Raw genomic sequence first — 22509 nt, forward strand, 5'->3', positions numbered from 1 at the left:
AGTTGAAAAATGAGTCGTAAAAAGATTTTTTTTAAAATAAGAACCCGGATGGACCGGTATGATTTTGAATATGACTTTCAATTTCGAGAGCTCCATAAACTTCATATTCGAATTAATTATTTTCCTGTTTGCCGGTATTAATTTTCCATCGTGTTTTAACTTTGTGAAATATTGTTGCTCTATTTGTAATCTATAGTTTCGGATCATTTTTAATAATATTATTGTTGTTAACCCTTGAAAAAGAGGATGACTCTTTTGTCAGCCTCTTTGACTGAGTTTTCTTGGTTGCTTCCTTCTCAGCACTAGCCCTACCTATTGTCCCGTAGCAGAGGCAGGATTTAAATAAAACCCGGACGTATGAGTCTTTATGCAAAAAAAAAAATGACTTAAGCCTTTCTGCACTTGCCAATACGCGATCTACTCAACTTTACAATTTTACGTGGTGCCTATTCAGCTCAGTGGTCTGTGATAAGAACGCATTAGTAGTCCCTGCTCGCTCGACCTTCGCTCGTCGCGAATGCCTAATCAGACATTCGGGAGCGAACAAAATGGCCGCCGTGCATGCCGCTCGCATGCACTGTGGTATTGACCCAAATTTAAATACTGTGTTACGTTCGATACTTTGACCCGTGAACTAATGCAGTCGGCCCCACCCATAGTTAATGCACAAAATTTTGTGGTTAGGGTCAGGGTGGATACCTACGATATTAATTGATTTCAATTTATTTTTCAAGGTACTGATAAGTTTACTTCGTTTTGTATACGGATAATGTATTGCTTTTCAGTATATTTATTAAAAATATGCCCACAAAAAGGACTTCAAATTATTTGGTTACAAATCATAAGATGTCCCACTGTCCATCATCAGGAAAACTATAAAATTAAATTAATGGTTAATAAATCTTGTCGACTATGAGTCAATAGGAATTTAAGTATTTACCTATTTTTATGACAAGCTCCCAATATTGGTTGTTGAGAATCAAAAAATAATACAACGCTTTCTAGTACCGCCAAACGATTTTTTCTGTTTAACCCGAAGGTAAACTGCATTAAGTTCGCCTCATGTTCCAATGTATTTGGCATTAAAGTTTAAATAAATAACGCCCGCTCATCGCTTCCGCCTGTACTATGATATTATACTAAATTGTGCAATTTTATAAGGCTGATTGGACGGCGCTCCTCGAATACTCTCCTCGTAATGAGCGGTAATGAGTTGCCGGTCCAGTAGCTTTGTTTTCGGATGCAATATTTTGTCGTTGCACTTGTAATCCAATTATTGGGTTCGGTGACTGGGATTAAAATACAGATAGTTTTTGTTGATCAACAGCCAGATTTTGTCCTTAATATTCTGATCGTAATGAAGGAGCGAATGGCAGTCCACCGCTGGACTTGTATTATAAGGAACGCTAAAAAGCTCTATCTCCAGCTTTTTTCATCCAGCTATAAATTCGTCGGTCTATCGAGAAGTTAGACTTACTATGCTATATATGCCGTGACGTGGTCGCTACTAGATATGGCCGTTCCATTGCCACTTTTGAGCTTGCTACATTTTTGGACAAATTCCACTTTTGGCGATTGACCTCATTTCGGATTTTGGTCACGTAACTATAAAGTTATAAACGTTTCATTCTTTCTTGTTTTGCTGGTATTAAAGTGTCATGTTAAGTTATGGAAGCCAAATAACATAATAATAACTTATTGCCCATAAGTAAGCAAGCAATAAACGATTTTTTATTTTATTTATTTATTTAAGTAATCAGGATCATTCCAATGCTTGTTGTTTTGTCAAAACAGTAGCCATTGACTCAACGTCTGCTCCGCAGTGACCTCAACTGCGTTACTTGCAGCAAAATGTTAGCAACATTCTAAAACTTAAACTTGTTATACCATTATTTCTCTCCACGAAAACAAAACAATATCAAAGAAACAGAAGACGGACAAAAGAAGTCTTAACGGGTTTTATTTAAACTTATGCAATCAAAAGTTATGCACACAGTTGGCAGTAGAATAGAATCTGCATCGTCTTAGTAGGTCAAGGCTGGTATATCCCCAGGTGGTTCAAGGCATGTTCCCCAGATTCGGAAGCGGGAAGCATATCAATCGCGCTCGCCCGCACTGTGGTATTGACCTAATTGTGCAATTTTACGCGACTTAATTGAGATGTTCGGGGGTCTACTGCGCAAAACGCGGTATATGATGGCTCTACCCGTCTCTTTTACGAAGCTGTGGAAGCTGGTATGTTTGAAAGAGATACTGATAGGTGATTTATTGGCATTTGCATTCGTCTAGAGACAGTTTTTTTAAGTACCTTTTATTGCTGTTACTTGTTTTGAGCTCACTCACTCACTGCCTGCTTTAAAATGAAATTAATCGTCGCCACTATTCTCACTTCTCTTAAACGAACCGATACTACATGCTCAATGTTGATGTGTGAAGATTATATAATTTAAAAGTACTCGTATAGTTTAATTTAATAATATAGTTTATTTATTTTATTCGGTATACACATATTAAAGTTGAAAATCGAGTTTTGTTAGTAGATACACACCTATCAATTAACTTCAGCAAATGGTACTGAAAAGGCTGTATTTGACGTATTTACTTCACAGCTATTTTTCGGCATACACTTGTCTTGCTCATGCTGAAGATGTGCCAAGAAACTAAAAGGTTATAAAAATATCTACCAATATCCTAATAACTGATACCCTTTTAGCAATACACTCTAATATTCATAACCAAATATACCTACTAAGCACAAGAATAATACCCGTACCTGAAAACCTGAGGTGCCCTTAGAAGTAGCCCTATCTTAAGCAGACTTAATCGCCAAGAGCAGTTCGACTGCTCGCCAGGCGGGTCACGTGTGAGCCGCGTAAAGCGTCTAGAATAGTCGACTCGACCGTATTAATACCCTGTACCCAGTTTTGGGGACGGGTTATGAGAGGGTTGTAAAAATTGTAATGTTAAAGTTGTTAATGTAAAATGAAGAAACACGCAGTAAAAGTGAAATAATAAATCCTTCAGGCTTACTCAAATGCATTCTTTTGTACTTGTCATATTTAGCTATTCAATAGTTGTGCTCAAAATCATTTATGTAAAATTTATTTTTACCAAGAAGTGACTGATATATGGTGGAGCTTTTTTAACAACGGGTGGAGCTTTTTTAACAACGAGGAAAGGAGGTCCTTAATTCGATTTGTATGTTTTTTCAATAAGGTGGCTTAATACAGAAATTTTACAAGTCCCAATAGATATATTTTTAACATGAACCGTAGCACTTTTTGGAAACAATGCGGGGCTAAAATAAAAGTGAAAAGTATTTATTTCAGATATCTGAGATGCATAAAGCGTTAATAAAATGCTGTGCTGAGAAGAAGGTAAAACTTGGTGTAACTGTGACCTTTTCCAAATGTATTGGAAAAATCTACTGATAGGTTGAGTTGACGAAACGTAGTAGTAGTAAGCGAAGAGTCAATGAAATAAACAATAATATGTAAACTACAAGCTGAATCACAACATTGTTTGTGACGTCTAACCTCAAATTAAATGCGTCACTCATTCTAAGATCGGATTATGAATATGTATTCCGCTATGTTAATGCTGTGTATTCTTGAAACTTGGTGGCCGTTACCCACGAGTGAAACCACGTGTTTACACTATCGTACTGTGACTATGTCAACGTCTTTAGTGTACGCCTGCACCACATAATATGTTTACGACACATAGTACTATGTAAAGCTTCAACCACACCAACGCGTGCAGATCGCCATCGCCGGCGCGATCACGACGCGATCAAAGGGAAATGACAGGTCGCGTGAACTGTCATGGGTCGCGCGACCTGTCATGATTGGCCTTTAATCGCGCAGGCGATAGCGATCTGCACGCATTGGTGTGGTTGAAGCTTTACTGGTACATTACCGGGAAACTAAGATGTACTAGATTTTATTTCAAAATGTTGACACAAAAGCTCAGGCAAATACAGACACCTCAACAATGAGTGAAGCTTTCCTTTACTGTTATATTATCAAAAAAAACATTAAGGCTGAGTTGCACCACCTTACCTTTAACGGTAACTATAACTTTAACCGGTGCTTTCGTATGGATTTTGATAGACTTTTGACGATTGTTATTGTTAAAGTAAGATAGTTAAAGCCAGGCTAAATATAGATATCACCAACGCTCTCAATACATAAATGTGTAGAGTCGATAATCAAAAGTGATTTCACAATTTAACAGATTTAACTCATGTCTTTCATAATAAGATCGACAAACTTTAAAAATGACACTACGTTTGATGCTAACCAATACTATAAATGTTGAAGTTCTTTAAATATTTCCGTTGTTTAAACTTTAAACGCGTCATATCATTATTTATGGATTAATATTTCCAAAACTTCATGTCTTAAAAATTTCTTCTGTATTAAAAAGGAATCAACACACGTGCAATAGTATAGTAAACTAATAAGGTTTGACAAATCAAAAATGCAAATAAATGGGATACATTAATTAGCCAATGCATTGTTTAGATATAATTATGTATATCTTACGTCATAACTCCTTCGATAATAAACTAATATGCATGGTTCTTTGGCACCGATTATATTCATATTAAGGTTCCCCAAATGTAGACATATTTTGTCAACAACTCTGATGTCAGACTTTAAGAGCCACAATTCGCATCTGACTAGACTCAAGTTCTAGACTCAACAACTCGTGAGTGTAGACCAAATCCTCCAATTCCTCTAAGGGTCGTGCTCTGACTGCTTTAACGTGATTATATTTTTTCACCTTCTTCAGATAAAAAAGTAGGACACTTACTACTAAACGACAGTCATTGACCCGAAAATAGAATTAATATAAACAAAAGACAATTAGAAGACGTGAAGCTGTCATTACAAACTACCAACTTCTTGACACTCACAGCAGCTGAACTTGACACCAAAAAGGTTAATACCTACGTTAATCGTATTTAATATCTACTATAGTATAAAATGATAAAGTTTTTAACTCTTTAATGTCTCTGTTTGGAGTTTTTACAGCTGAAAGACTAAAAAAAATGTTTTATTGACTAATACTAAAATCTGGTATGTCGTAGGTAGATAGATAAACGTTTATATTGGAATTCCGTAATTTTATTTGTAGGATATGAAGCTAATCTACATTTAAAAATCCAAAGCCCTACGGAATTCTAGTTCCAAAGATACGATCGCTCTTGACCAGTGTGCACTTTATGATTCACGACACGACGGCCCCTTCATTGTTGCGATTGTTTTAGAGTGTGATGCGTCAAAATGAAAGGCCATTCAAAGCCGATCTATGCGATATGCAGCTTTGTTTTTTGTACATACATCACCCGGTTACACTATAGTACCTTATGTGATTGTAACAGGGATTATTTTGGAGCAGAAAAGTGTATTCTAATGTGCGGTCGACTGTTCCTATTGTATAGTAGCTTTTTATTTGTAGGATCACCCTTTAAAGGGGTAGTAGTTTTCTTTCTGACAACCCTGGAGAAAAATACTTTCGCTATGAGTATAAAGTATTATCTTACGCAAAAAAAAAATGATTTCGTTATAACCACTCACTCTGACAGGTTTGTTCTTGGTAGAAGTGAGAGAAAGTTATATAAACCCTTTATTGCCCATAGAATCGAACATGTAGAGCAGAATTTCGATGATGTGGTTCGGGCCATAATGAGTGAATCATACAAGAGTATAATTTAAAATGACACTTCAGCGTCATTGAACTATACATACAATTTACGAGTAGGTACTTTAGTTTTATTTTCAATGCACATACAAAAGCCTATTTGTAAGCTAATCTGCCATTGAATTAAAACAAAGGCGATTTACACCTCGCTTCGCTATTGCTGATTTGTGGTGGGAGTACCAAATCGCTCATTTTTACATCAGAAATAATAAATTAACAAAGATAGGTACTAACAACGTGTGTATAAGATACATTTCTAAAAATAATTCATATTTAACCCAGTAAGAAATATTTCATATAGCAAAATAAACGCAAACAAAGCGGTTGATCTTTATAAATACTTTTCTGAATGGATCGTCAGCATTATTGCTTACTACTACGTTTAATAATACAGTAGCAGCACGTTTTATGATCTTGCTTTGTCCGCTAACCTTACGGCCGCTTTAAATTCTTTTCCCTAATCAAATCGTGTTTACATTGAATCATTCTTCTTCTTGAATCATTGTTTTAAGGTTAATCTTGATTGCATCATAACCAGTTTTACCGGTTTAACCGGTTTTAGGACTTACAGAAAACGAGCTGTCAATTTTAATATTTTAGCTCGAATAATAAAAATAAAACGGCTCTCAAACATGATTCTAATCTCAAGAACAGATTGTCCTGACATGGCCTATGACGGGTCACAACCCTGTTGATGAATATAATATCTTCTATTTATCACTTAGTTAGATGATATGAGTTATGATAATATTATATTCATTCATTTAATATTCAGTAAATAAATTACCATACATTTAAACTGTTTTTCTTTCTTTTTTCGATCTGTATGCCTATGAAAGTATTAGTCGACAGCTCATAGTGTGATTTTACATCAAACGTATTCGAATCGAGAGAAACTCACACTAAGCCCCCAGTTCAAACATTTTGCTATAAAATAGCATCTATTACAAAAGTCTACAAATACCTTAATTAAAAGTCGTATTGGTTTACTATTTTATTAATTATCGGAAAGACAATAAACTTGATAAACGCAATGCCAACTTAGCGACTGTACAGTTTACGACCGAGTCTGGATATTGAAGTCTTTTGGCTGCTCCAGTGGTTCCAAAAGTTTTGTTTTATGTTAGAGCTTACATCTATATGATAAAAGCGAAATGGGACTGACTGATTGACTGACTGACTCATCACGAAATCTCAAAAACTACAAGTGCTAGGAGTCTCAAATTTTGCATGGAGATTCCTTTTATAACGTAGGTACTCACTAAGAACGGTTTTTACGAAACTCCACCCCTAAGGGGCTAAAACGGGATCCACGACTACGAAGTCGCGGGTAGATAAACTCATGATTAGTCGAATATCACGTTCTCATTGTTGCATTTCAGCTATATTTTGAAATCAATAAAAAAATAACGTTGATGCAATGTGTAACTACATAATTATACGTAATTAGTTAATAAAATACACGAACTTCTCTAAACTGTATGATTGCCAATATTTGCCAATTTTCTAAGGTGACCACTTCTAAAATTCGTTGGTTTGGGAACCACTGGTCTATTGTCTAGACGTCCAATCTTGACGACAAATCTGACCTTAGATATCCGAACCTGAACTATTCGTAACTAGATATTACCCAAATCTAATTTTTAGGAACTATCACGACTGTCGATAAAACATAAAAGTCACAAAACTCACAAATGAAAATGGGAAAAAGTTGATTTACATTGTTTATAATTATGATCTAAATAAGAAATAAAAATTAGACAAGGTCAGGTATTAATGAAAAACAATTTATTTTCTTTGATCCATTCCTGAAAACGATTACACTAAGTACCTAAAGGAAAAACCTGGAACAAAAATACTGATTCACTTTTTTGTAATAATCTGTATTCTTTAAAAAGATAGTTTCCCCATTCACTTCTATTGTAATATTACGTAGTTTTGCGTGAGAACGTTCGTGATCATGCTACGCTTTGTGACCTCACTCTGACTCATATCATCACAGTAATTATTTTAACCTTATAAGAAAGCAAGGAAATCCCTGAATCATTCATTCATAGTCTATTTTCATGAAAATTTTCTATCTAACTTTGTTGAAACTGAAAGATTATGACTTCTAAGGCTGAATAATAATTGCACCACCTAACTTTGACCGTAACTATAACGATAACCGATGCTTTTTGTATGGAGTTTGACAGATTTTTGACGTTTGTCAAAGTTAAAGTAAGATGGTGCAACCCAGCCTAAGATTTTATAAGTTCTTTAAACAATTACCTGCTTATTTCGTTTTTATTTATTATCAGAGGCTTACTTTTTTAAAGGATTAAATGACGTTGGTTTTTACAGGAAAAACACTCGTTTTAACCGACATCAAAGAGGAGGAGGTTCTCAATTCAGTTAGTGTAGTTTTTTTTATTTATGTTTTCCATGGCTGACTCTACTTTCTATAAATTAAATGTCTAGTTCCCTAACATTTTTTTTATTTACACATTATCCTCAAACGAAATAGATCTTGCTCTATGGTGAGTAGATAACTGGTTGGCACGCGCATACATTACCATAGATCTGATAGACACAACGGCTCGGGCGAGCTTGTCACACACTGTAGAAAAAAAACTGGGTATTTCCCACCAACTTTATAGTCTTGCCATGAACTAATAGATTCCCTATAGACAAAGTAAAAAATACGTGACAGTTTTAATTTTAACTGATAGTTGTAATATTTTGTATTTGGAAAGTTCTATTAAATATTGTAATTGTTGTAACCGATTAAAATACAGATTAAAGTCCGTTTCAATACACAAACATAACATTTTTTTTAATTTCACAAACGCAAAGAATTTATCTTTTTACTGTAAGTACTGTCATTTTGTTGACAATGTAGTTTTAGTTGTTTGAGATTCAACGTCTTATAGGAAAAAAATAATTTTGTTCATGTTTTAGTAAGATTTAATCAAGGAAATAATCCCAATGAGAAAGTGGAGCAAAATAACTCAGTCAACTGTGCCAGGAGCCAGGAGGCAGTGTAGTAGTATATTTTTTACTTCATTGCAGTCAATGAGCATTATTAAGCATGGCCTTATAAATCATTTTAGTGCACAACACGGGTCCATATTGGCTCACCTAAAGTTATTTACCCGAAATTGTTCTTCCTAACGATTTTAAATCCGAATGATCACTCTTCCTAAAATTTTTCATCCTAAAGTTTTCATTCATAATATTTGTAGTGCTACCGGCGATGTTCATAACACTCATGTTTCCGAAAATTGTAATTAATAATATCATTTATGTAAATATATTTAAACTCCTACTGTTTTTTATCATAACACTTTTATCCCTAAACATTACCATAATATTTTCACTCATACCATAGAATATTAATAAATACTACGTACAGAAGTACGTTCTTCGCGAATGAAACGTAAGGCCACAGTTCTAACCTAACCTAAACCAATAATAATGAATAGGACCGATTCGTTTCTGGAACTTGACTGAATGACTGGAGCGGGACTCTGGCTTCGCTCGCTCGACTCGTGCGTTGTGGTCACAGTTCTAACCTAACCTAAACCAATAATTATGAATAGGACCGATTCGATTCTGGAACTTGACTGAATGACTGGAGCGGGACTCTGGCTTCGCTCGCTCGGCTCGTGCGTTGTGGTCACAGTTCTAACCTAACCTAAACCAATAATTATGAATAGGACCGATTCGATTCTGGAACTTGACTGAATGACTGGAGCGGGACTCTGGCTTCGCTCGCTCGGCTCGTGCGTTGTGGTCTTAGTTCTAACCTAACCTAAACCAATAATTATGAATAGGACCGATTCGTTTCTGGAACTTGACTGAATGACTGGAGCGGGACTCTGGCTTCGCTCGCTCGGCTCGTGCGTTGTGGTCACAGTTCTAACCTAACCTAAACCAATAATTATGAATAGGACCGATTCGTTTCTGGAACTTTAATATAACGTCAAAGAAAGAAATCTAAACAAAAAAGATATGACTTTGAATAATAGTGTAAAATATGGTTATGTTGAGAAAATCTAGAAGAACAAATAAAAGTATAATAGATGTTTATTGCTAATGACATTATGAAGTTGAATGATTCGGAATTATGAACATTAGAGACAGAGTAGTTAGGAATTGTGATTGTTAGGATGAAAAATTTTAGGAAGAACATTTTCGGACTTCCAATTTTCGGAGTTGAAAATTTAGGTGAACTTTGGCGCACCCGCACAACACACCTTACAGTTATCGTACAGATATTATCTAATAATTGACTGATTACGCGTCATAGCGAAACTGTTTACAGTGCTCCAATAACTCATTGTCTAACTTTCCAGTTAGAGTGACAAAGCCTCGTTCAACAGGTCCGAGAACTAGTCCAGTAACTAGTGTAACTAGTAGATGTTTGTTGGCCTTTAGGAAGCTCATAGTACACGTAGTTCAAATTGTATTCAAGGAAATGAAATTAACCTGTGTTTAACTTCATTACATACTCCTACAACTATTATATTTTTGCTATTTTTTTATTCCTTTAACAAAAGAGTAAGCAACAAAACTAAAAACTCAATGCACTATAGTGGCTTAGGTTATAGTTACCTAAATAAAGCATAATAATAATTATCACGCCTTGTGAATTGCAGATTTTCATCTTCCGATTTTTAAGCGATTGCTGTAAAGAATAAAGAAAGAAAAATGTTTATTCAGTAACTACTTATCACACAACTAACAATGTTATATGACATTTCTATCAATAAAATACATGTTGTAAAAACATAAATGATGCTCAAGAGTAATTTCTCATGTCTGTAAAAACACTTTTACTTGATAAATTACTGCATTATAAAATGAAAAAAGTTTGCTCCAGTTGTGTCTACGTCATCAAAAAGAACGTTACGCTAGTGGTTTGACAAGTGACTATCGCCGATAGATATCAATGCCAAGGGCAATGCCAGAGAGTTGTTGACCTCGCAAAATGCTAATCTAAAATAAAAATATAACATTTACCTAATCAGATAATTAACAATGACAAGTTAATAATAAACAATAATAATTTGGTGGTTAATTGGTGGATTTAGTAATGTTTTATTAAATTATAATAAAAGATTCAAATGTGACAGATGGATCTAACTAGACTCCCCGCAGACTACAAACTTTTAGTCGGCCGATAGTTGGGCCCGATTTTAATTTGTATGAAGAATCGGCCGATACCAATGTGCGCACTTTCTTAATGTCCATACTGATTGAGCCCGACCCAACTATCGGCCGACAAAGTCTGCAGTCTGCGGCTAGGCTAAAATGTACACCAAAGAAATAGGAAGTACCTAGGTTATCAAAGGTAAGCGCGTGCTTAAATAGCTTAGCCAAGTTGCCGTACTTGGAATTTTAATAAAGCCTAAACAAAGAGCCTATATTCAAGGCAAATTCGACGCAAAATTTTAATTAGAATCGACCTTATCGATTCCTTAAAATTTGAATATTCGAATTTTACAATTTTATATTTCGAACTCGTACCTACATCAAAGAGTGATTACAAAATTTGTTTTTTTATTATACATATTTTTATTTTAGAGGTTATGGTTAGTGGCCAGTGTCATCTAAATAAGAAAAAAATAACAAATGAGTTGCAATTATGCTAAAACTTCGTATAATTTGACTCGATTCGCATCGTCATTCTGACGCGTATACAGCTGAGGAATCTCAAGCTGCGTAGACGCGGTTTCCTGATACGTACAATGCGATTCAAGGTTGTGATTGAGCTATTTTCTATAGTAACTTTTGCATGTTGTTAATAACTATTATTAACAGTATTTATACAAATCTAAAACTACGAATTAGAAAAAAAAACAGGAACCCATCTTGAACCTAAGAATCCCTATATCTGGAATTACCTTGCTGCACCACAATCATCTCCATCTCACTTTGGAGATACAGATAATGTTCAATGCAGTTTTAAAATTTGAGGAGTATACTGAATTTGGATCTGTAAAGCAATAGAGTAAAGGATAAAATTTAATAGAATATTCCTTCCCTAAAATGACCCTTATTCTCGCAACGTCCACCGTTGACCAAGATCCGTGAGCATTAACCACACCTTACAAATTGCACAATCCAGTAGGTATCTACATTCTAGAATCTAGTTCCAGGGCATTGCCCTATCAGAGTGGATAGATTAATTTGTGCAGCGCTGAGACGAGAAAATTGGATCTTGTATCTGAGGCAGACATCGCTCGATGGTGACTAATCGGATTGTGCTTAGTATTCGAACGATTCGTGAATACTAAATATCCGATTGTTGCGATCATATCGATGTAGAGACAGCGTGTTGGGTACGGGGAATTGGGCGCGGTGGCTAGAGGTATGATATATCCCTGTCAGACTTACGAAGTAAACTACATTCTTAAACGAGGTTAGCCAAAACTGGCTGACTCGTGACCCGAGGAACGCGAGTTCGATCCCGCCGAAGCTCTACTTTTATAAGTGGTGAACCCAATCGTACCACAAGATATTTAGCTTACCACGAGGAAAGAAGAGCAGATCAAGCGCCGCAAGTGGAACTGGATTGGCCACACTCTCCGAAGGGACCCCAATCACATCCCTAAGCAGGCTCTGGATTGGAATCCCCAAGGAAAACGCAAACGTGGTCGACCCAGGCAAACTTGGCGGCGCACTGTAGCGGACGAGGCGAAGAAGATCGGCAAGACCTGGAGCGAGATCAAGCGAGAAGCTCAAGACCGAACGAGATGGAGGACTGTTGTGGACGCCCTCTGCCCCATCTAGGGGACATAGGACCATAAGTCAAGTAAGTCACGAGGAAAGAAAAAAGTATGTAACAATCGGCGGGTTTAACGGTGACATTGTGAGTATAAAGTTATTTAAAAACGCTGTGTGTCCCTGAAAAAATAGAGATTCGAGATTCCGAGTCCCTTGATACAGAAGCATTAATTTAGTCAACTCACAACGGCAATGAAAATCGATTCGATCTATATTTAACTTGATACTTTACATAACATTTATCATAACTACTTTAATTTACATTTTTAGCCTGATTTTTATTGACACCTTAAAAATAACACAATATTGCCTTGCAAAAAAGTACGTCAATCGCCAACGGCTTAATATCTTGAGCACCTTAGATCGCCTTACTTCCGTAGTTTTACATTTTATTTCGGGCTTCCTGACTGTCGAAGGCCGACTCGCCAAAATATACAATTTTATAACTGAAAACGATGCAGAAAGCTCACTCGAACTATCGCACGGTATCGCACTAACTCAGCTAGGTAAGTTAGAGGACTCGTTACATTTACAGACACCTATCTGATAGAGAGATTTACAGATATGGAACCATGTTCCCAGGATTATATCACACAGGAATTACCCTAGTTAAGACACCAGTTTTTTTTTTAAGCATAACAAGGCAGGTATTTGACCACAATCGCACCTTCTTGCAAAAATCATTTATTGTGCCCAAGACTTTATTTGTATCTAATGCTTTGTAAAGGGAAAAATAAATAACTATTCTATTTTATTATTAAATCACTAGCACGAATTATTTTTATTCATTTATTTTATCTTTATTAAAGAAACATACATCCTTGTTTGATACATGCCTTTAAAAGCTTGTTTAAAAATCTACGATTTTAATTTTTACTACCATTTTTAGGATATAATTATTTGTTATTAGCTGTATTTGAAAGTACTAAATACATAGATATTTTCTTTATAGCTTATTTTCTACAAGTAACTACTGACTCTACGTCCACTGGGCCAGAATGACCGAAACCTGCATAGTCGTAGGTCAAAGTCATTGAGGAACCTTCGGATATGAATTCTTTCGCCGTTTTTAGCCGACGACGACTTTTGGTGCGTCTGGTTATAAATCTATAATTAATTACAAGTTTTAATGCTAAGCAGGCATAATGACTCATATTTCGATCAGATAACAGAAAGTTGTTTATTGATTTAGGAAGACACATTAATTTAAGCTATGAATAAAACTTGACTAAAATATTAAACAGAATTTTTGGAGGAGGTTGTATTTTTGATATAACAATGCATACTTTTTCTATATGCTATCGACTTTAGATAGTATCTTAGATTTAAAATAACTTCTTGAAACAATTAACGCATAAAATTCAAATTATTAAAATTATACACAGAAAACATTCAATAAATTAAATTACTTCTTAAAAATGATAGACACAGTTGCATTTTTATTTTTCATTGTTGTTAAATTAGTCGAATAAAAACCTGTTTGCCTAAATATTCCATAAGAAAATTACTGTGGATAGAGGTCAAGTAAGTTAGTATAAATTCACAAAATAAAGTCTCTAGAGTTATAAACAATTTTATTATTATTTCCCTTAAAAGACCTTGGGGAAGGTTCGTTTCTTAATTACGCAATTACAAATACAATAGTGAAATATCTTGTCTAATCATGGTAGAGATCTGTAATTCACATAATTCGGAAAATGCTAGAAGAATAAATACCTTTTAATATTGTTATTTAGGTACGTATGTATTAGGCCTACTTAAGTATACTTATTACTAGCGGCCGCCCGCGACTTCGTACCCGTGGATCCCGTTTTACCCCCTTCATCTATCTTACGCGGTTTAGATTTTTTCATACAACTGTTTTTTCCCGCTAATTCCCGTTCCCGTGGGAATTTTGCAATATCCTGTTGTACCTAAGCTTTAAGTTTACCAAGGTACCTGCAGACCAAATTTCAAGCGTCTAACTTAAGCGTTTTAGATTTTTCATACAAAAGGATTTTCCCACTAATTCCCGTTCCCGTGGGAATTCCTAAGTATACTATAACCTGCCCAAGAGTACGAAAAATAATTGTACCAAGTTTCGTTAAAATCCGTTGAGTAGTTTTTGTTTCTATAAGGAACATACAGACAGACAGACAGACAGACAGACAAAAATTTTACTGATTGCATTTTTGGCATCAGTATCGATCACTAATCACTCCCTGATAGTTATTTTGAAAATATATTTCATGTACAGAATTGACCTCTCTACAGATTTATTATAAGTATAGATTATAAAATGAAAATTCAAAGAAGGGTTTTCAACCTGTGGTAGGTTTTTTGGTCGTAAATGGTCTTGAACAAAAAAAAATTTAATCACATGTTTATTTACAAGCAAAAGCTATCTGTAGCCAAATATCAAAACATATCTGCACTTCTACATTCAATCCGAATTAAAAAAAAATACAAGCGAAATCTACAAATATTTTTTCAGGGTCGCAATTGCCTGGCCAGTTACAAAAATCACCATAGCTAGCTTTCCATTTTCAAATTCAAATAGAGAGTACCAAATAGATTTATATCTAAATCTGTGGAGAGTACCAAACGAGATTGATGTTGGTATGCCATTCCGCCATGAATATAATCGCGCAGGTGTTTGAATTTGGAAGCTCCGACCAGTTTGGAGTCCTGGCAACATCGTTACCGATATAACCGTATACCTGAAACCGGTATACAAACAGGTGTTCCGTCTATGGTGTTTTATGGTTTTACAAATAAATTCTTAATTAGTTTTTCCTTTTTATACCTACATTTCAATTTATTAGCGAAGTGAGGATTAATCTGTTATTATTTAAGAGAAAATCAATTTACATTTTCAATTGCGTAATATTTTATCTAACTAACAATATCCTAATATTTAAATTAACAAATCACTTATTTGCATTGTTTTTACGACATGTACTTTGATTCTTTGCATAAAACAGAGGCAAGTAACACATCTCGTTTGTTTACGAAGAAGTCATGTACACTGTACAGCCGGCACATCAAACTATGCATTTTGCTGCAAAATCGCTCTAATTACAACAAATATAAGAGACTATAGTGTAAAGCTTGATGTGCCGGGGTTCGTACGTGTTTATTATTGTTTCTGTCATAGTTTGACCGACTAAAGCCGAACCGGTTTAGGTATTTCCGCGTTACATTTCATCACAATTCATGCGGTACCTAATTGATATATTGGCTGTCAAATCTGTAACATAAATGATAATATAATTTACTAGAGCTACATAATGATTAATTCGTTACTATACTGTGTCATCAATAAAGAACAAATTAATATTTTGCACATACGTAGTTAGACCAGCGAATTTACGAAATTCATTTTCAATAACATTAATAAAATTTATTGTCCAAGTGTATATTGAATGTTTTAAATGTATTATAGAAAATTGGAATCACATCATCAAACTTATGCGAAAAACATTTTCCATTCACACCTTATAACTCAATCAATTGAGACGGACGAAATATCAATAAATATAGATAAAAATATACCGGAAGTCTGAGTTGCTTTCGTATATCATCATCTCTCTGACCTCAGCGGTCATTGCCCCCACGCATCTGACCTCAGGTAGCAACCGTAGACTTCATGGCAAACGTCATCGAAAACGTTTAATATCGCACATATTAAAAAAAAGCAAAACGCTTTTTCAAGGCTCCGCCTCACTAAAAAAAGTTATACACTCGTTGAACGCTCGTTTAAAATAACTTATCCATACTAATCATCAATTTAAAGAATGTTTTGTAAGTGTTGTGTTACGTAGTGTTATTACTTTTATTAACCCTTTCGCACCTGAGATTTTCGTTCCTTTGTTTTGCAATGAAAACTATATTATTTTGGCAAAGAAGTGGTAATATTAATGTAAAAAATAGTAAAAAAAATCCAGCGTACAACAGGACTTTGGAAAGTCGATATCACGATAGTGAGCTCTGGGGTTGACTTCTACCAACTCACGATCGTGCATTTATTAGTTTTAATGAGATTTTTATGCAATGATAATGTCCGCTTACCAGAAAAATATTTATAATGAAATAAAATGCATCTGGTTATTAGAAAAGACTTATTTAATAATTGCTAACATTATAGCTTAGGTACAACATTACAGTATTTTGTTTTCATTGGAATGTAAATGTTCTTTCAACAGACAAATTAGAAATTAAACGAAATTCACATAATTTTATATGAGATCATTTTCATGTTCATTTGCGAGATAAACTCATGTTTCTTAGGAAACAAAAATTTAACACAAAAACAAAGAAATTAACTAAAAGGCCTTTCTGGCTGTGCAACTTTACTATGTGGTTTGCCGTGCCCCCAGTACTGTCCTTGCGTTACAGGTGCGTTGCCGGCCTTTAAGGTAAAGATACGCTCTCTTCTTGAAAGCTTGCATGTCGTATCCGTCCGGAAACACCGCAGACGACAGTCCATTCCACAGTTTGGTTGTACGGGGCAGGAAGTTTCTAGAGAAACGTACTGTTGTGGACTGCCAACCATCTAAGTGGATGGAAGTGCTGTCGGGTAGATCGGTGGCGAAAAGTGGCGGCAGGAATAAGTCCGGACAATTCTTCGCAGCACTCCCCGTGATACATGCGATAGAAGATGCACAGTGAGGATACATAAATCTCTACGTAGCGCCAAGGGGTCAAGCAAATCCGAAATGTCTTGGCAGTCAACGATTCGAGCTGCTCTCTGTTCAATGCGGTCCAGAGGGAGAAGTTGGTACCGGGGCGCACCTGCCCAAAGATGAGAACAGTATTCCATATGAGGCCGAACCTGCGCCTTGTAAAGTTGCAAACGATGGGCTGGATTTTAAAAAAAAAAAAAGAAATACCGCCAGTACATTGCGATCCTAGGATATGAAAGTTACTATTGAACAAGGTGTCTGCTTTGACTTTTTAGAACAAGATGGGTCTGCTTTTCTACCATCCATATTATCAGACGTAGACTTCCTCTTAGATATTCAATTTCCCAGCAGCCACATATGGGTGAGGCGGAGAGGATAGCTCAACTTCACCTTTTTCATCATTTTCCGGCTGCGGAGGGAAAATCTCTTGGTCGTTGTCGACAAAGTCCAACTCGGAACAGTCACCCTCGTCGAGGAAGCCCAAAACGAGGTCGTTGTTCAATGGCAAATCTCGAAAAATAACTTAAAAATTAATAAATTCACGATCATGCGTTGGTACAATTGCAACCCAGATATCACGATAGTGAGCTGGTATTTTTTTCATAAATTTAATCGGTAATTGCTTAGAATATAGAAGAAATTTATAGTTATTCAGATGCATCATACACTCAATGATGTAATACAATCAAAATATCAATGAATTCCTACGAAAATTGCAATAAATTAAATATTACTTACGACGTCCAGTGACGGGGTCAAGAAACGCAGCCATTTTTCCGGTGCGCTCTCGGCTACTGATTCATTTAGCCGCCAAAACTGTTTTTTATTGGTTAGATCGATAAGCGCACGATAATGTGAGGTCGGTTTGGCGCGGAGAAACGAATTTGGCGCGAACTTATAATTTTTCAAAGAAGAAACTCACGATCGTTTCATTCAGGTGCGAAAGGGTTAAGGGTTCGAAAAGACCAACGACGCGACGTTAGTCGTCGGCAAAGGCTAGTATACTTAGGCTGGATTGCACCATCTTACTTTAACTTTGACAAACGTCAGAAATATGTCATACTCCATCAAAAAGAACCGGTTATAGTTATAGTTACGGTCAAAGTTAGGTGATGCAATTCAGCCTTAGACTTTTAGTTCCATCACGCAGGGTAGTACGAGTAATAAAAAGGTACTCATAATTTTGTCCTCAGCAGGATTCGAAACCGCAACCACATTGGCATTGTAGATCGGTACTAAAACTACCAAGACCAAATTTTATCTATCTCTGCTAGACATATGTTAATCCCGTTTCCAATAATATTATTTTACTTCAATAATAAATAATCAATTAAACCTAGGAGTCTTTCTTCTTATTATTTTCTTTTTGTTCTCATAATTACACTAAGAACACGTGTACACGGCATTGTACAGCAATACAATATTAAAATGGTACCTATAATGAAATGTTGCGTATTTGTTGTAACACCTCCAATTTTAATTAATTACGAATACACGCGGCAATTATTACTGTAATGAACATTGGCATAAAAGATATAATCTCCCGGTAATAATATTGAAATTAACTATTAGCTGTGTAAATAAAGTGAAATAAGCGTTCTAATGAATACCTTTAAACTTTTTGGCAAAATGTATTGAAATACATATTTTGAATATTATATCAATTACGAGCTTCACACGGATATCCAATAATATCCATTATTGAGAAAATTTATTTTAAATAGCAAACCTAGTGAATGATTACTCTCGTAGATTACTTGCTGAGGATCTCTACGTTATAGTAAAATTATAGCTACTTAGTATACCACTACTGATTAAATTGCTCTATCATAACGGCTTTTAGTTAAGTTCAAATCAAACCGAGAAGTTAACTTCATCATCATCATCATCATAATTTCAGACACAGGACGTCCAATGCTGAACATAGGCCTCCCCTAATGACTTCCATAATGACCGGTTAGCAGCGGCCTGCATCCAGCGCCTTGCTGCTACCTTTATGAGAAGTTTACATACAACGAAATATGTTCATATGAACTGAACTTTTCTTTAACACCTATGGGCAACGTGTGCCTCTATTCATGAGTCAAGCCCAATTTCACTTTCTATAAGTAGTTATACGAGTATTGTGAAGAGCACTCTATATTTTCATACCTCATTATCATCTACTACAATAAATTGATGGTGCGAAAGGTTATTGTCACTTACTGGCCTCGTAGACAATGCAACGGTTAACTATAGCTTTGATGTAGTGATCGTTTAATTACGTCCCAATTTAGTTTTGTATTTTTTTCGTAAACTGTAGATCGCAGGCGGATTTTTACAACTTATTTATTTAAAGAACGATCTTTACTCAATACATAAATCAGCTTACATTGTTTTTTGAAATCATGTAATAATTTAATTACCTAACTTTAATGAGCTAATAATAAATATTTTAATATATTCTATATGTATTAAAAAATATTAATAAATACTTACTCTTCAACGCCCATCTCTTGTTCTGCAGCAATCCGTCCAGGAACTGATAGCCCTGTTCCCTGCAGACCTCATCCTCGATGTTTGACACCGCAGACGTCAGCGACAGGACATCACTAGCCAGCACTATCGAGGACGCATAGTCCGGGGACTCCTCTATCGACTCCACCAGAGTCGACCCCTTCTTCCCATTCTCGTACACGCTATACGATTCAGTGTCATCAGACACCTTCGACTGCATCGGTTTGCTCTCATTCTGCTCATTAACGTAATTGTTCAAAATCGTTACCAACTCTTTGTTTAGCAGTACCGTCTTGTTGAGGTTCCGTAGTTTGTCTAAATCGATGGTTTTGTTAGAGTCAATGTAAGAGGATAATCGTTTGAGTAAGTGTTTATCAATTGTTGTGTCGTTGATCGTGAGTGCGGCGACACTCGCGATCGCTAGCAAGGCGGCTGCTCGGATCATTGCGACGCGTGCGCCCGCGCCGGTTGTGCGAGAAAACTGAGTAGAGCCTTCGGTCGCGAACGGAACCTCGAGGTTGACCTTACTAATGTTTGCGATGGACGATACATTTTTGCACATTTAATTGACATGTCATTAATGATCGGGAAAAGCCATTGATTTTAAATTGGACCGGATATCTATGGTAGGGTCTCATACGATGTCAAAAATATAAAAAGACATGAATTTTTAGATCGATTTCAAAGACGATTTTCTGTAATCTCTCTCTGTAATAATACAGCGTGGGAAGTGAACTTTGAAACATTATAAATACGTCAACTAAAAATACATATTTTTTTCTATCCTAGGAACTGACTGGAAGGTAATTAATATTTACTGTGTGTCCATCAAATTAATAGATGCATGACGAATGATGCTGACTCGTTTGTTTCCCGATATCTCGTAGAAACGTCATTTGCGTGTAGAATCTGAATTGACGTCAGGTTAGGTGACACTTCCCATAATAAAAATCTCAGTTTACTGAATATATTTATTACAAAAAACTACCATAAATTGAAAAGAAAAGTAATTCTATTCATGTTTCTTTCTTATGTTTCCACTTTTTTTACGCTCGCTGAACGAATTTTCAGTAGCTTTGGTACGATTAATTGAGGCTTAGATAGCTTTAATTCCAAAATAACCCAAAGATTTGAAATAGTTACATGGTTCTTTTTTCACCAGTCAAAAAGTAGGTATTTCATTTTCGTAACATGTAGTGTAGGTAGGTATATTATTATAATTATGAAGAACACTAGATCAAAATTCAATATCACTATATTTCGCATATTTTATCTCATTAGCATGCAATATTCAATTTAGTAAATGCATGAGTCATCCAAGATATTATTTCTTAATTCATAGGAAATCCCAAATACAAAATTGCATTTTATATTTTATTTTATATTGCCACTTGTTTGGAATTTAATTTTTCTCATATATAAATTTAAAAAAATGTGCAATATGCATAATTACTATGTTTTTAATATTTTTATGATTCCACTTCTATTTATTATAGGAAAGATAGTGACCATGTTGGTTTGTTTAAAAATAGTTTTATAATCTGCTGGGAAAAGACCCAAGATTCCTAATGTCCCTAAGGTCAAAGTTTAGAATCTGATCTCAAAATAGAAACATAGACCCACAGATATTAAAAACGTATCCCAGGATAGCAATAGATGGACCCTTGCAATATGCATAGATTTTATTAAAATATTCGCAAACGAAAAAAATAGGTAAGTAAGCATTTATTTGCTGCACACAAAGTCACATACATAGTTCAACAAGATTACATAATTCAATATTTAACATGCACAATGCACATTCAAAATAAAAAATAAAATAAATAACAATTAGAAATGAAATAATGTGAGCAGAGTTGCGGCAGCAAAAGGTCTCCGTCTCAGCATGTGTCACAAGCTAATGCCTGGATGCTGATTTTCAGACGGCGGCTGACGAAAGTGGAGAGCGGCGGTAATCGCCGCAGCAATTCGCAAGGGCATTAAAACACAAATCATAAAGAAAAATTAAATAAATATAAAGTGAAAATTAGTTTTAAAAATGTCAAAATGATATATTAAATTATGTAAATTAGATGTCAGGAATAGGATTAGCAAGTCAGTATTATAAATAATGTCAAATTAGAGGGGTCGACTACACCTGGCCATTAGAGATTTTTGGAATGCCAGTATGTGCTTTTCAAGTTTACTTTTAAAAGTAAACTTGGTTATAGCTTGCCTAATGGGTGGTGGAAGGTTATTCCAGCACTTCGTAGCCAGGTACCTAAAACTTCCTTTAAAAGCAGCAGTTTTGTGCTGTGGTATGGAGAGCCTCCAAGATCTACACTCGCGAGCAAAACTATGGAATCACTTACATGAAGTTATTTTCACGCGATCTTGTGTACTAACGAATTTGTTAGTAACAAAAAAAGTGGCACCATTTTAAAGATTAAACTTTTACCTTTTCGTTCGTTCGTTTCAGCCAAATGACGTCCACCTTTTAATTGATACCAAATTCATTTAAATCACACCGGTATTTAAAAAGATATCCCGGCTGATGTGAAGAAGTAAGGAAAAAGACATGTATCAACTGTTTGATACGTCGCGAGTTGCGGCCTACTTACCCCCTATAAAAACACGTGTTTTCGGATTTTTGCTTTCACACGTTGATCCATACACATCTCCGCTTTTTTTGACACTTTATCTGGGATTTTACACCTACAGAAGCAGCACAAATCGTTGCACTATTGCAAAAAGGGCTCAGCCAGCAGGCTGTCGCACGTCAGCTCCACATAAGCCAGTCCTGGGTTTCGAAAGTTTTAAGACGCTTTCGGGAGACTGGTGGCTTTATCCCGAGACCAAGTTCTGAACAGCGCCGGTGCATATCGCAGAG

At 35.5% G+C, this 22509-nt stretch overlaps 1 protein-coding gene across 1 annotated transcript in view; it reads right to left on the reverse strand.

Annotated features, from left to right (window-relative positions):
- Nucleotides 1-20105, reverse strand: part of LOC135073382 (nose resistant to fluoxetine protein 6-like) — a 39509-nt gene extending 19404 nt beyond the window's left edge. Inside the window, exon 1 of the mRNA XM_063967539.1 lies at nt 19623-20105. Within this exon, the coding sequence (XP_063823609.1) occupies nt 19623-20085 (463 nt within the window). The 5' untranslated portion in view covers nt 20086-20105. The remainder of the gene's footprint in view (nt 1-19622) is intronic.
- Between the last annotated feature and the right edge of the window lie 2404 nt (nt 20106-22509).

The sequence above is a fragment of the Ostrinia nubilalis genome, chromosome 7 (genome assembly GCF_963855985.1).
Source record: "Ostrinia nubilalis chromosome 7, ilOstNubi1.1, whole genome shotgun sequence".
NCBI lineage: Eukaryota > Metazoa > Arthropoda > Insecta > Lepidoptera > Crambidae > Ostrinia > Ostrinia nubilalis.